At 39.5% G+C, this 15,975-nt stretch overlaps 1 protein-coding gene across 2 annotated transcripts in view; it reads right to left on the bottom strand.

The window, feature by feature from the left end:
- The window catches only part of GLT1D1 (glycosyltransferase 1 domain containing 1), a 110,169-nt gene that overhangs the window by 52,524 nt on the left and 41,670 nt on the right, over positions 1-15,975 (bottom strand). The window contains exons 5-6 of one of the 2 annotated variants that reach the window (XM_065904840.1): positions 9,303-9,339; positions 7,063-7,119 (exon numbers count right to left, since the gene is read on the bottom strand). The exons of the other annotated variant lie outside the window; for it this stretch is intronic. Of the exons in view, the coding sequence (XP_065760912.1) occupies positions 7,063-7,119; positions 9,303-9,339 (94 nt within the window). The remainder of the gene's footprint in view (positions 1-7,062; positions 7,120-9,302; positions 9,340-15,975) is intronic. 2 annotated transcript variants of the gene reach the window in all.

Raw genomic sequence — 15,975 nt, 5'->3', positions numbered from 1 at the left:
ATCTAAGACCTGGTGCAGCCAAACAAAAATAAAAATAAAAGCAAAAATCATGGATGATGGAACCATAACAACATTTAAGACGTGCCTGAAAACTCAAAGACCAGGTCACTAACTTGATGTCTAAACACATACCTCTGGATCAGAAGTGCTATTGTGACTGTCACGTGAAAAATTATAACAATGCCAGTTAGTGCATTTTTGGGCTTTCCTGGAGGCTCAGACAGTAAAGAATCCGACTGTAATTCAGGAGACCTGGTTTCGATCCCTGGGTTGGGAAGATCACTGGAGAAGGGAATGGCAACCCACACCAGTATTCTTGCCTGGAGAACCCCATGGACAGAGGAGCCTGGTGGGCTATAGTCCATGAGAGTAGCAGAGTTGGACACAACTAAGCAATTAGCATTTCACTTTCTTTAGTGCCTTTAATCTACTTTATTCTCTATTTGTTCCTAGTTGACCTGTTTGAACATGGAATCTGGTTGGCATATAACTGATTTAATGTTTTAAACCAAGGAGATTTAGAAATATAACTGAACATTCTCAGCAAACCTAAGGTGTACCTTAAAGGAGAAGGCATCCTGAAACCCACATCAGATGTTTAAGAAGGCGACTATAAACCCTGGGGATTAATCAGCTATCTGCCTATTTATACCAAGTATTCATTGAGACCCTTCCCAACCCACCCATACTGAGTGAAGTAAGTCAGAGAAGGAGAAAAACGATATCCTGTATGTGAGGAATCTGAAAAGAAATGGCACGAATGAGCTTGTTTACAAAACAGAAAGAGACTCACAGACTTAGTGAAGAAACTTGTGGTTGCCAGCAGGGAAGAATGGGAGGAAGAGATCGAGAGTTTGGGATGGACATGTACACACTGCTATATTCAAAACGGATAACCAACAAGGACCTACTGTATAGCACAGGGAACTCTGCTCAATGTTATATGTCAGCCTGGATGAGAGGGGAGTTTAGGGGAGAATGGATACATGCACATGTATGGCTGAGTCCTTTAGGTGTCCACCTGAAATTATCACAACATTGTTAATCGGCTACACTCCCATATACAATAAAGAGTTTAAAAAAAAACAAAAACCTTTATTTCAAAGTTAATAATTCATAGGAATCCAGAAGATGAGTAACTGATCACTAACAGCCTTCATCAAATTCATTACAACCTTTTTTTTAATGGCAGCACTGCACCGCATACAGGATCTTAGTTCCCTGACCAGGAATCGAACCCACACCCCCTGCAGTGGAAGTGTAGCGCCCTCATCATTGGAGCACCAGAGGAGTCCCTCACTGTAACTTCTGTTTTCACTGTCTCTGGGTGGAAGTGACAAAACACAATCACAGATTTCGAATTCTCCAGAGGACAGCGTTAACACAGAAGATGGGTGAGAAAGATGGTCCATCTCTGGAGTCTGAACTCCAGAACTGACGAAGATGAATGACCATACAAATGAGAACAGACACCTGATCATAAAACCCAGAGTCGCTGCTGAATTCTCCATCTTATCCTGAAGCCATTATCCAACAGTCAGCTCCCGCAGCCACAACCGCAGCTCCCCTAAGCCCATCTATTCTGAACACATTTACAGCTTCTAATTGCACGCATTAAGAATGGACTGCAGCCCAGCAGGTCTCCAGAGGGAATGTTGTCTAAGGAGTATTTAAAATCTCCTGGCTGTTCTGTTAATCACTCAACAGTAAGACCGATGAAACAAGCAAGCATCAGGCTACAGAACTGGATGACAAATCACCCTCTTTTTGGAAATTATGAATCTTAGTTACCCCGCAACAATGCCCTGTGATATATAGATGATGGAATAACCTACAGCAGGCGCTTTAAAACAGGCCCCCAGGTTCTGAATAACGGCTTACACTTCCTGACATGATAAAGCAATCCGACCACATGGGTTCATTTGTAATGCTGACAACAGCTCTGCCATTGTAGCCGAGATTGATGTAAAACACTTGGGAAATTATTTCTCATCAAATGCTTGAAAATTTCTTCTTTTCAAGGGAATGGAATGGAGTACGTGGTGGAGGTTCTGTTTGAAGTTTTTGGAGCAAAAAGAGGCCCGGGGTGTCTTCCTGTTTGCTGTGGGTAGGGCACTGATTTTGCATTTTCACGCTCTGACATTTACAGGAGGACCTGCAACTTCAGCTCTCTTTAAAGATACCCTTGCATTGTTGTCTTTAAAGAGAAGCATTTCAGGTTAAAAGAGATGAATCCTTAGGCTTCAAATTGCATTTCCTGAGATAATTCTATTTTTTCTTTTTTAATTTTGTGGCTGCCTCGGGTCTTGGTTGCAACACACCGGCTTCTCTAGTTGTGGCACATGGGCTTAGTTGCCCATGTCAGGTGGGATCTTAGTTCCCTGACCAGGGATTGAACCCATGTCCCCTGCATTGGAAGGTGGATTCTTCACCATTAGACCACCAGGGAAGTCCTTGCTGAGATTATTATTGCTATTCTAGCACCTTTACCAGAATTACTGGGCTGATCAGCCTGAAAGGCAGTTATAATCCCAAGCAGTTTACACTTATGGGCTTTATCTGTGGACAACTTAACTTTCTACACTTAAAGATACCGTATAATAAAATTTTGCTTAAACACCATGATTATGCTTGGATCATACCATGCACAGAAAAGACAGTGGCACCACACGTAGGGAAAATGGAACCCTCAGAGCTTCACTGATGGACACGCACCCTGATGGCATCTCTCCAACTGACCATCACACAAAATGTATGAAAGTTCTGGTTAAATGCATAATCTAATCCATCAATTCTTTCTCTAGGAATTGCTCCTAAGAAAACACTTGGGCAGACAAATGAAGATTAAAATCCTAGCACTTTCATCACTGCATATCAAAACGGTTTTAAAAAATCTACATGCCCTGGACGTCCCTGGTGGTACAGTAGTTAAGAACCTGCCTGCCAACGCAGGGGACATGGGTTCTATCTCTGGTCTGAGAACGTTCCACATGCTGTGGAACAACTAAAGCCCGTGTATACTGTTGAGCCCACACTCTAGAGCCTAAGAGCTGAAACTACTGAAGCCCGTGTGCCTAGAGCCTGCGCTCCACAACAAGAGAAACCACCACAACGAGAGGCTTGTCCACCACAATGAGGAGTAGCCCCCGGTCACTGCAACTAGAGAAAGCCCTCGTGCAGCAACAAAGACCCAGGGCAACCAAAAATAAAAATAATAAATTATGTAATAAATAAATAAAAAATAACAATCTAAACGTCCAACAAAAAGGATTGTTTGGATACATTTATAGTATTTGAAATACAATAAAGGGATTAAGAACATGATGCAATTAGAATCAATAAATAATAAGATTTCAAGATACAATGCCAATGTGCAAAAAACAAATGTACTTCTATATACTAGCAACAACTAAAATTCAAAACTGAAATAAAAAAAAATCTTCATAATACATCAAAAATAATAATTTCCTTACAAATATTTTTAAAAGGCATGAAAGATCTGTACAAACCATTATGATGATAAATAAGACCCAAGCAAATGGACAGATATATCATGTTCAGAGATTTTAAGACAAATTATTGCTAAGATATTAAATCTTTCTAAAGTGATCTATTAAAAAAAATGATCTATAGATTCAGTGCAACAAGATTTTATAGAAACTGACAAGATGATTCTAAAATTTTTATATGTGTATGCAAAAAACCTAGAAGAGCTAAAACAAGTCTGAAACAAAGTCATAGCCTAACACTGCCTGATTTTTAGACGTACCATAAATCTACAGCAACAGGACGGCATGATACTGACGTAAGAGTGGATATATACAGATACACTGGAGAAGAGAATGGCAACCCACTCCAGTATTTTGCCTGGAGAGTTCCAGTGATGGAAGAATCTGGTGGGCTACAGTCCATAGGGTCGCAAAGAGTCGGACACAACTGAGCAACTAACAACATACAGGTACATGAAAGGAACACATAGAGTAAACTGATTCTCAGCAAAGGGACTAGAGCAATTCGTTGAAAAGCATTTTCAGTGATATTGGAATTTATGGAAAAAAAATGAATTTCAATCCCTGTCTCCTACCACAACACAAAAATTAATTTCAGAAGGATTACAATCCTAATGGAAAAGCTAAGGCTTCTGGAGCAGAAAATTAGGAAAATATTCTTTTGACCTTAGGGTAAGCAGATGTCTTAGGTAGGACTCCAAAAGACTAACCATTAAAGAAAAAATTGATAAGTTAGACTTCAACAAAATTTAAAACCTCTGCTCTTCGAAAGACATGGTTAAAAACACAAAAAGGTAAACCAGAGAATGAAAGAAAATATTCACAATCTATGTATCTGACAGAAAGCTTGTACTCATGTGCTTCCCTTGTGGTCCAATGGTTAAGAAATCACCTGTCAATGCAGGGGATGTGGGTTCAACCCCTAGTCCGGGAAGATTCTACAAGCTGCAGAGCAACTAAGCCCAAGTGCCACAACTACTGAGCCTACACACCCAGAGCCTGTGTTCCACAACAAGAGAAGCCACCACAATGAGAAGCCTGCTCACTGCAACTAGCGTAGCCCCCACTTGCTGCAACTAGACAAAGCCCGCTTCCAGCAACCAAGACCTAGCACAACCAAAAAGAAAAAAAGACAAATCTGTCAACATTAAAAAAAAAGAGAGAGAGAGAGCAAGCTTTTACCAGAACAACAACGACAACAAATAAATTAAAAAACTATCTGCAGATCAAGAATTAAAGACAACACGCTAAAAAATTTGGACAAAAGTCATGGCTAGACATTGCACCAAAGAAGACACATGAATGGCCAACACCATAGTCAGATACCAATTCATTATCACCTAGGATAACTACAGTTGAGTAGTCTGAAAACACCAATTGTTGGCAAGGATGTGCCATAACTAGATCTCTCACCAGTGTCTGTGGAAGTGTAAAATAGTTTTCAAAGTGTGAAGTATAAAACACTTTCAAAAAGTGTTTGACTGTTCTTTTATAAAGTGAAGCATGTATCCATTCTATACTCAAGCTATTGAGCTTACAAGCTTTATCCAAGAGAAATCCCAACAAAGGTCACCAGATTTCTTGTACAAACATGTGGACAGTGGTTTTATTTATAACAGCTAAAAATGGAAAGCAACCCAAAGTGAAAGAAAGTGAAAATCACTCAGTCATGTCTGACTTTTTGCGACCCCATGACTAGAATTTAATTTAGTATTTAATTTAATTTAGTTCTCTAGGCCAGAACACTGGAGTGGATAGACTTCCCCTTTTCCAAGGGATCTTCCCAACCCAGGGGTCAAACCCAGGTCTCCCGCATTGCAGGTGGATTTTTTACCAGCTAAGCCACAAAGGAAGCCCAAGAATACTGGAGTGGGTAGTCTATCCCTTCTCCAGGGGATCTTCCTGACCCAGGAATCAAACCAGGGTCCCCTGCATTGCAGGCAGATTCTTTACCAACTGAGCTATCAGGGAAGCCCACCCAAAAGTCCATCAATAGGAGAATGGAGAAACATACTGTGACATATCCATACAATGGACAGTGGAATACGACTCAACAACAAAAAAGGAAGAACTACAGATACATCATCCTACAAGATGGATGAATCTCAAAAACATTTTGTTGAGCAAAAAAGATGAGACATGAACAGCATTTACAGTATAATTCCACCAAGATGAAGTTTAAGGCTAGGTAAAACTAACTGAGAACGATAGAAACTGGAATAGAGTCCCTTACAAAAGGATGGGAATTAAAATATGGAAAAGCACAAGAGGGAACTTTCTTGAGTCATGGAATGGTGATCTGTCTGGATTAGGGTATGTATACATTTGTCAGCAATCATCCAATTCTACATGAGAAGTCTATATCTCATTCTGTGTAAATATTAGTTTAGTTCAGGAATTTTAAAAAAAGAGTAAGTTAGAGCATATTATTATTAACATAATGAATACAGTGTGTTAGAGCAGTAAATATAGCTTGACTGCACTTTTGTCTTTAAAAATCATTATATATAGGGTTATTTGTACACATGTATTATTTAAACATTAAAATACAAAGCAATATCTATGTTGTATATAATTCATATATTATCAATACAATATAAATGCTGCTGCTAAGTCACTTCAGTCATGTCCGACTCTGTGCAACCCCAGGGATATAATCACACATAATTATGTATGTATAATAAAGATCACATCTTTATATATTTAATATATGATGATAATATCATCATAATATATATGATGATATTAATACATTGATATATATTAATGTATTAAGATATATAATACATTAATACAGCTTTAACATTGATATTGAGGAGGGCATGGCAACCCACTCCAGTATTCTTGCCCGGAGAATCCCATGGATTAAGGAGCCTGGAGGGCTACAGTTCATAGGGTTGCAGAGACAGACATGACTGAAGCAACTTAGTACACAGCACACAGAGCACAATATTGGTATTATACATATATTTATGAAAAGCATTAATATATATATATATAAAACTGTTGAGAAAGATATATCAATATTTGGCAGAAAATAACAAAATTCTGTAAAGCAATTATCCTTCAATTGAAAAATAAATAAATTTTTTAAAAAGATAAAACACTAATATTTCCTTTTGGGTGCTGAGATTTCAAGTGGTTTAAAATTTTGTTTCTCAAGCTGATATTCTTTTCAAAAATTTTTTGTCTCGGTGACTTACTGTGTGTGTAGCTAATAAAGATACATCAAATGAACACAGGAGGTCAGCATCCTTAATAAGGACAGCTGTCACATGATACTAAACCTGAGGGGTTGTCCCAAGAGCAGCATCAGAAAGTCTGGTCTTACTCTTCCTCTTGCATTCCATCTGCATCCCCAGGTTCATGGGGATGAGACCACTGATGTGGAGAAACAAAGCTTGTTCTAACTGTGCCTTGCCCCTTCCCACTGTTTCACCCAGTTTCTTTGACCCTGACAGCTCCTTCTTCAAAACCACGTGAACCTAGCAAGAAACTGACGCATTGACAAGATGCACGTGTCAAAGCCCTACCGGAAGGTCTCACCTCTTACCTGAACACTGAAGAAAAGTATTCCAGTTAAAGGCGGTGTTTGGCACTGTTGCGATTCCTGGGTCAAAGGAAAGAGGACAGAAGAAAGTTCACGTTGTTGAAACATAGCCAGTTATTTTGCGTTGACATTTTAAAAACTGTCACACTCAGCTCTCATACAGAATTAAAGCTCCGAGAGCTTCACTGAATTCCCACTGATCTCTCCAAGCCTCTGAGGTTTAAAATGAGCCTCTGAGGGACTTCCCTGGTGCTCCAGTGGTTAGGGCTCCATGCTTCCACTGCAGGGGGCACAGGTTTGATCCCTGTTAGGGGAACTAAGATCCCGCATGCCACGTGGTGTGGCCAAAAAAAATATTAAATTAAATTAAAAGTAAGATAAAATGAGCCCACAGCTCCCAAGGATAAAAGATACATCGCTTTCAACCCCACCATCCATTCCTGGGTCAAACTGTCTCTAGAACACAGAAAGTTTGAGTTCCTAAAAAAATTCACTTAGGTAACAAGAATCCAAATCACTACCAACTAAACTCTAAAAGAAATTATCGGGGCTTCCCTGGTGGCTCAGTGGTGGACCATCCGTCTGCCAATGCAGGAGCCATGGGTTCCATCCCTGGTCCAAGAAGATCCCACACACCATGGAGCAACTAAGCCCATATGCTGCAACTATTGAGGCTGTGCTCTAGAGCCCGGGAGTTGCAACTTCTGAAACCCTCTTGCCCTAGAGCACGTGCTCCCAAACAAGAGCAGCTACCACAATGGGAACCCCGTGCAATGCAAGTAAAGAGCAGCCCCCACTTGCCATAAATGGAGAAAAGACCTCGCAGCAGCAAAGACCCAGCACAGCCAAAAATAAATAAATAAAATTAAAATTACATTTTAAAAAATTACACAGAAATTATATCTGTATTTAAAATTCCTCATCTCATCCCTCTAAATCGTACATGACTGCCTACTAGCTGTGTCACTTCTTCAGACAGATTTTCTTTTAAAATGCTCGAAAAAATGAACAGTAAAACGTTTGAAAATCCAGAGGCAATATTTAACAATTTATCTTGAGAGTAGAAAAGATTTAAAAATGTACGGAGTAAAAATGACATCATCGAACCACCTCTCCAAGACACCTCTAAGCTGGCCATTCACACTGACTAAACAAACAGTAGCTAGTTAAGGGGTGCCCACCCCAAGCTGGCCCTGGCACAGAATCTGGGTGGGTATGTTCCATGCCCTCCTGGAAACCCTTAAGCCCTGTTAAGCAGGTTGATTCCTCCAGTCTATCCGGCTGGAAACCAAGGTTCACTGAGGTTAATCGGATCCAAAATGACTCAGTGAGTAGGTGTTAGAGGCTGCGTTCAAACCCACGTGGTACATCAAAGCCCGTGTGTTTGCACTACTGTCTTCTGTGGCTATAAACCAGTGGCCATGGAGGAGGAATGGGAGGTTCAACTCCAGACCTGCCCTGACACTGACACACTCCTTTTATACACACTGAGTCAGCACATCATTTTTAAATGGGGGGTCCGAGAAAAAGTGCATTTGATGAATGATTCTGCTGCTGAAATTATCCCTTTCACCACTACTGTGTTTATACCATGACAATGAGATGTGTAACTCTGGAAGAAGATGAAGGACAGGGAAGCCTGGCATGCTGCAGGCCATGGGGTCACAAAGAGTCGGCCAGGACTTAGCGAATGAACGACAACAACAATAACAACAATGTGATGTGTATAATGTGGAATTGAACTTGTGACCCTGGGCTCAGCTTTGGTTCTAATCTCAGCTTGGATTAAGCTGTGTTCTTCCTGAAACTATTGATTCCCTGATTTCTATTATGTGGGTCAGTGTTTTACTAGGTGTGTTTAGGAGATCCTAAGGGTCTCAGGAGAGGATGTCAGAAATCACAACCAGGGCAGAACCCTGGGGAAAGCAGGAAGAGTTGGATTGGAGGCAGAGGGTTCGAGGGCCCCCATCTCAACTCAACTTATATGGAGAAGCTCATCCTTTTCCTTTTGTAAACATATCACTGATGGAGTATTTGTACTCTATTAAGTGATCTGAGATCTGCATTTTAAATTATTCTTTTATAAGGTTCTCCTTTTTTATCTTAATGATAAAAATAATAAAAATGTACCCATTTTACTATTTTCAAGTAAATCCCAGACATCGTATTATTCCATTTCAGTGCATGTCTCTAAAAGATAAAAGACTTTATTTTTTCAAGTATATATATTTTAAATTTCTTACCTTGACTCTGGACATAGATCTTATCCTTAGCATGCGGCTTTTGAAAAGGGGAGAAAGAAAAAGTAAATTTGATAATCCATTCCCATTGTTTCTTAGAAATAAAATGAAAGTCATAAAAATATCCTCTTGGAAAACATCAAAAAGAATCATCTACACAGCTGCTCATAGACTAGTTACTTTATAAGAGCAAAGAGTTACCTCTATTTTTAATGGGGGTTAGCCCATTAAAAATGCAGCATTTCTAAGATATGAAGCACAAAGATGTCCCTTAAATCAAGCATTATGCAATATTACAAATATCTGTAATATAGTTGCTATGTTAGTCGAAAAGTCATAAAGCTCAGACAGAAAACACGCCAGGGACAAAGCCTATCAAGTGCACATCAGGAGCTGAGGCTGAAGGTCGAAGTTTTTTTGGGGAAATGTGGTTTGATGATACAAGTCCTTGAATAAGAGGGAGTACATTCCCCACCTCTGGAGAAGAAAGGAGGAAGGGGCAGAAGAGAAGGAGGAGGAGGAAGTGAGAAGGAGAAGAAGACAAAGATGGAGGAGAAGATGGAGATGGAGGAAGAGATGGAGGAAGGGTACCAAATATGTTGAAAAACAGGAGGACAGGCATCAGGGGACAGATTCTTCCAGGAGGTGAATGGACTGGTCTGAAGGACCCTGTAAAGCACCTCCCCAAAATCCTCTTTGACATCCAGGTGATACTTGCATGATAACCTAGATATGGGTCCCCAGAGATAAACTCACTACTCCTGGTGATGTTTCCTGGTGGAACTTCACAAAACTGCTAGAGAGAAAAAGAATCCATTTCTTGAGCTCATACTGAAACAGTGACATAAATATTTTTAAAATCAGGGTTAGACCCCCAAGACAGAAGTTGCAGGAGCCGAGTGAGAAATCCACTTTGTAAAGGGCGTCAGGGTCAAGTAGGTTCCAATGAGTGTTTCTCGTAAGTAGCCAAAGATATAGTCACCTGGGTGAGAAAGTCTTAAAAGGTGCACTTTTTTGCCAGGAGGAATAAATATCAGCTCCATGCATGAAATGATTAACTAGGTAAAGAGTGGCCATCCCAGAAGTTGTCCGCTACCCTGAGCTCTGAGTGTGTGTGTGTGTGTGTGGCGGGAGGGGGGGGGTGCTCTGAGTGGTCCTTAAGGTGACCTGGAGACCGTGTACTGCATGTGATCTGCTGGTCCACTGTGACCTTCATCCTCAAATCAGTTTTATGTTTTAGGAAACAAATTCAAGGTGAAGCAGTCCCAAGAAGGGAGAAAGAATTGATGAGGAGAAGTAGAAGTTACCCTGCCCTGTCCCTGCTGGACGGGAAGTTTCTGGGAGAGGCACCTTCCAGCCATGCTAGGACAACAGCTGATCAGAAGTTGGTACAGGGAGACCAGTCTCATTTCGCTTTTCACCTTGGCATGACATATTACATTTAACCATCAGAGGCATCTGAGACCTCTAAAAGTCTTGCGTATCCTTCTCAATTCATCATAGAGGAGAGGCATCCTTTAAAACAACAACAACAAAAAAAAACCCTTAAAATAGCAAGCCTCCAAAAAACCAAAGAGAAAAAAAGTTTCAAAAACCTCTACTAGTTAAAAAAGATGTTAACTTAAATGGGAAAAAAAAATGTATAACAGTAACCACTTGATGTCAGAATTTAGCTCAGAGCCCTAAAACATTCCTTTTTGTTTAATTATAATTTCATTAGAAAACTGAAGAAAATTGTATTGGAATGCAGTACAGGCTTAAGAACACCTTTTCTTTAACCAGCCCTAAAGGCTACAACATTGGCTTAGAAAATGTCTATAAGAAAGATATTGAAGTATAGCCAAAAATACACCCAGATGGCATTTTAACTTTAAAGTTAAAAACAAACAATGTGTTTGACAAAAACAGATTCAATATAATTCTATAAAAATTCGATTCGTGAAAGTCCGGCAACATGGAGTTTATAGACTTGCTACTGTTTTTGTTAGAACTGTGCTGTGCAATTAAAAATACATAAAACCCCTTTGGGGACCTCCTTGGTGTTCCAGGGATTAGAGTCCACCTTCCTATGCAGGGGATATGGGTTTGATTCCTGCTGAGGGATCAGGGAACTAAGATCCCACATGCCGTGGGGCAGCTAAGCCTGCACACCACAGGTAAGATTCTACACAGCCAAATAAATAAATAAATATTTATTTTAAAAAAGATATGCAGGATTTTTAGAAATAAATAAATAAATCCCAAAAGCTCCTCTCAAGAAAGCTCTTTTGAGCACAAACAAGATTATTTAATTAAATGAGTATTTCAACTCAATAAACAGAATAAATTGACTCTATCTAGAAACTTCTGCGTCTATCTGCGAATCTTTACCTATGTCTATGAGGATTATTTCCCCAGAATCTGTTGAACCCCCTCAAGTTTGACACAGGCTTTTAAAACATGTCATGTGATATCTGAAGATCTTACCTAGGCAAATCCAGAAAATAGAGCCACAGTATAAAAGAAATCTGCATCTGAGTTATTTTCAATCACTAAAAAGTGATCTGGCAAAAGCCATTTGGCTTATATTGATTTTGAAAATCATTCCCTATATTAAAATGTTCTAAATACAAATCAGCGTTCTTTGCTCAATATTTATTGCTGTTTCACTTGCCTTGAAATAACATGAGTTGAAGTCCTTACATATATATCATTTCCTTTGCAAGATGAGCTCACCGGTGCATAAAATGACAAAGAAGACTGTGTATATGTGTGTGTGTGTGTGTAGGAAGGGTGGAGAAGGAATATTCTTCATTTTTTTCCTCCATTTTTAATGTCTATGAGAAACCATTAACTTAATGTGACCCATTACTAGATACAAAAAGCCAAGGCCCTTTTGGATAAATACTTATAAATATATGGGACTTTGTAACAAACTTAAATACTCATTTATGTCTTTTTATAATGGAATACCAGACAGATGGCAACAACAAAACGATTTCCCACTCTTTGATTAATATGACCTGAAATTAAACTTTATGCCAAGTAGAAAGCACGACAAATATTATTGTTAAAAACCTGTGTACAGTTTCATCCTTTACAGGTGGCAAAAACATTAATTTTTATTTTTAATTTCAATACAACTTCTGATGATGGATTTGTTAAAAGTCCTCTTAAAGTAGTTATAAAAGAGTTCAAAGAAATCTAAAACTCTCGAAATATATCACAAAACACAGAAATTGGGCACTTTTCAGGTGACACAGGTCTCTTCTTTTCTCCTTTTTCTTTTTCTCCCTAGAAATTGTTCTTAAGCAAGGAAAGAAAATAATGCCCAGGGAATTCCTTGATGATCCAGTGGTTAGGATTCAGCTCTTTCACTGACAGGGCCCTGGGTTCAATCCCTGCTTGGGGAACTAAGATCCTGTAAGCTGAGAGGCAAGGCCAAAAAATAAAAAAGAGTTAAAAATAAAAAGGAGGGAGCACGACCTTTTCACGGAATTCCTACAATTGAACTAAGCCAAGACTTTTCAAGAAAAGAAAAAAAAAAATCCATGAATGAGATGGGGGAAATCTGAGAACTAAATTGGGGTCCGATTTCAGGGGATCCAATCTGGAACAGGCAATAAAAATAAAACTAAAATAACCCTGGGCAAAATGAATCTGTAATAGGTAATGTAGTCCAACGACTCAAGAAATACGAATGCCAACTGGAAAATCCCCAGGAAGATAAAAAAAAAAAAAAAAAAAATACAGTTAAATCTATGGAGTAAATAACGTGGGATCATTGGTGGTCTGAGCTTCCCAGGTGGCGCTAGTGGTAAAGAATCTGCCTGCCAATGCAGGAGACATTAGAGACCTGGGGTTCGATCCCTGAGCTGGGAAGATTCTCCTGGAGGAGGGCATGGCAACCCACTCCAGTATTCTTGCCTGGAGAAGCTCATGGACAGAGAAGCCTGGTGGATTACAATCCACAGGGTCGCAAAGAGTCGGACACGACTGAAGCGACTTAGCACGTATGCATAGATGATTTTATTCATGCACTCATTGCTGATTTTACTCAGGAGCTTCCCCTACCATTCTGTGCCTTAGCAATCTTTTGAATTAGAAGCAATGCTTCAGATCATGCCAAAAGTTTGTGCCCCAGGTCATGGGAAAGGTTAACTTAGAATCTATACTTTGAAATTGATGAGTTTTTCCATTCTTTGGAAAAACTTAAAACTTTTCAATTCCCAGGGATCTCAAGAGCACTTGCATTTCTATCAAGAAATCTCTGAAGGAAGCCAATCTTAATAGAAGTTATTAGAAATGATTAGTCTCCTAGGATATGACCAGTCCCCGGAGCCTCCTTTGCAGCCTATTTGCAGGGAAGGCCAGCATTACAAACTAGGGTTTCCAAAGATGAAACAAAGAAAGCGAATGTTTCTTAAGTTTCCACTGTAGTAGAAGCTCTAATAAAAGATGTGGTCTGTGTAGCTTCTGTCAATGTGATTTTTCAAAGAGGATCAGATATAAAGCAGTGGGCCATGCAGGAAGAAGTAATAAGCAATTCTCAGGACTACGAACTTCAACAATTAGGCAAGAGGCAGCCCATTCAGGTTAGAGCAGAACTAACACGGACATTGGCCTTTTGAGCTCACCTGTGCCATGAACCGGGCATATGACAGCCAATGAAATTTGTCTGGCTTTCTGTATTTCAACTTCCAAAAGAACTGTGATGAGTATAGGTACACAATGAAAGGAAAATTACTCTAAGTATCGCCTAACTGCTTCCAGAAAGTTATTTTTCTTTAAGGAGTGCCAAGGCAGGGTAGATACACGAGGGCTCCGGAGTCAGTGACTCAGTTTCCAAATTAAAAATTTTAAAAAAACCACTAAAAAGTAACAATGCCAGGAAGCTTAGCTCAGCACTAAACTCAGCAAAAAGTACCCACGTGACATGTTGGTTGTTCTGAATCTGATAATTGCATCAAACAATATTGACTCAAGCTCATGATTTTGCAAAAATAGTTAACAAATAAATATTTGAATTTAGAAAAAGTCCTCTTAGCTGAGTACTTATTAGAAAAAAGGCATATGAACAGTGCAGTTAAACTTTACACAGGACTGTGGGGTTTTGAACCCAATGGAGACAAATTAAACCACACTCGTTGCTTCTGCAGAGAGAAAAGGCTTCAGTTAAGATTATATCTATACCGAATTTATTTTTAATTATTCTGGTGAAATAGTTACAATTTCTGGTAAAACCCTGGTGAGTTTAGAGAAAGCATTCTGAACACGGACTAGGATTAGAAGTACCCAAATCTGCATTCTGAAGGTCTGTTACCGTGGCAAGAAAGCAAAGTTGTTTTTAGACTAGTTTTAAATTTGTACTATGCCTAGATCACAGTTAGACATGTGTGATGAATCAAATTTCTAAACACACCAAATCAAAGGTAAAATATCACAAAACAACAGAGTAATACTATCCCAAAACATAACCAATGTTGAACTTGGGTGATAAATACTAATGACATAGCAAGCAAACCTAGTAAAAAGCCCCCTGGGACAGTGTTCCCTTACAAAATAGGCAGGAAGTCACATTAACACTGATATAAACAATACTAAAAAAATAATGATCAGCCCAAACAAAGGCATTCCAATTAAAACAGACAAAGCTTTCTTTATCGAAATGCAATCAAACTAATTTGTGCAGAGTCAGAGAGAGGCGGGTAGATGATCATAAACACAACCTCCAAAATAATGTTTCTTTTTTTTTTCTCACTGCCTTTTTTAAAAAATTGAAGTATAGCTGATTAGCAGCACTGTGTTCATTTCAAGTATACAGCAAAGTGATTCAGTTATACATACATATATTTTTTTTCAGATTCTTTTCCCTTTTAGGTTGCTACAAAATATTGAGATAGTTCCCTGTGCTATACTGTATGTCCCAAAATAACATTTCTAAAGGAATATCCTAGCTTTCTCAGAGGGCTGAAATTAGCTGGTTTGCAAAATAAACTCTCTTTGCTCATTTCCGTTATTACTTCTTCCACTACCAGATACTGTAGAAGCATATGCTTTAGAAATCTTGAACAAGGTGCTCAGCACATGCATGTCTGTGGCATGTTGCACTGTCCAATACTGCAGCTCTGGGCACATGAGTCCACTGGGTCCTTGAAGTAGAGCTGGGGTCTGCATGAAAGTGTGCCTCTCAAGTGTAAAATGCACAGTCAATTTCAAATACTTAATATCCCCCCGCAAAATGCGAGATAGCTCATTGGTCATTTTTATATTGCTCAGGTGTTGAAATCATATTTTGGACATAGTAGGCATGCAGTTAAGAACGTGGCCTTGGGGACTTCCCAGGTGGTCCAGTGGTAAAGAAACTGCCTTCCAATGCAGGGAACACTGGTTGACCCCTGGTCGGGGAACTAAAAATCCCACATACCATGGGGCAACTAAGCCTGCGTGCCACAACTAAGGGCTGGTGCAACCAAAAAAAAAAAAAATTAAGAATGTGGCCTTGGCCAAGACAGGTACTGCTCATGCCCTAGGCTTCTAGAAATAATCTATGTGATTCCTAAGGGCATGTATTGCTCAGGGTGGGGCCAGTCACAGCTAACAGTCTTAGGTGGGGGCTGGCATGCCAGGAAGACCACTCATGTGATGGAAGGTGGGAACTTTGGGTCAAGTGGTATCAATCTACTTGGGAGACCGG

Source organism: Muntiacus reevesi, chromosome 13, assembly GCF_963930625.1.
Source record: "Muntiacus reevesi chromosome 13, mMunRee1.1, whole genome shotgun sequence".
In the NCBI taxonomy this organism is placed as follows: domain Eukaryota; kingdom Metazoa; phylum Chordata; class Mammalia; order Artiodactyla; family Cervidae; genus Muntiacus; species Muntiacus reevesi.
Note: the sequence above shows the minus strand (reverse complement) of the source record. Positions and strands in the feature narration are given on the sequence as shown.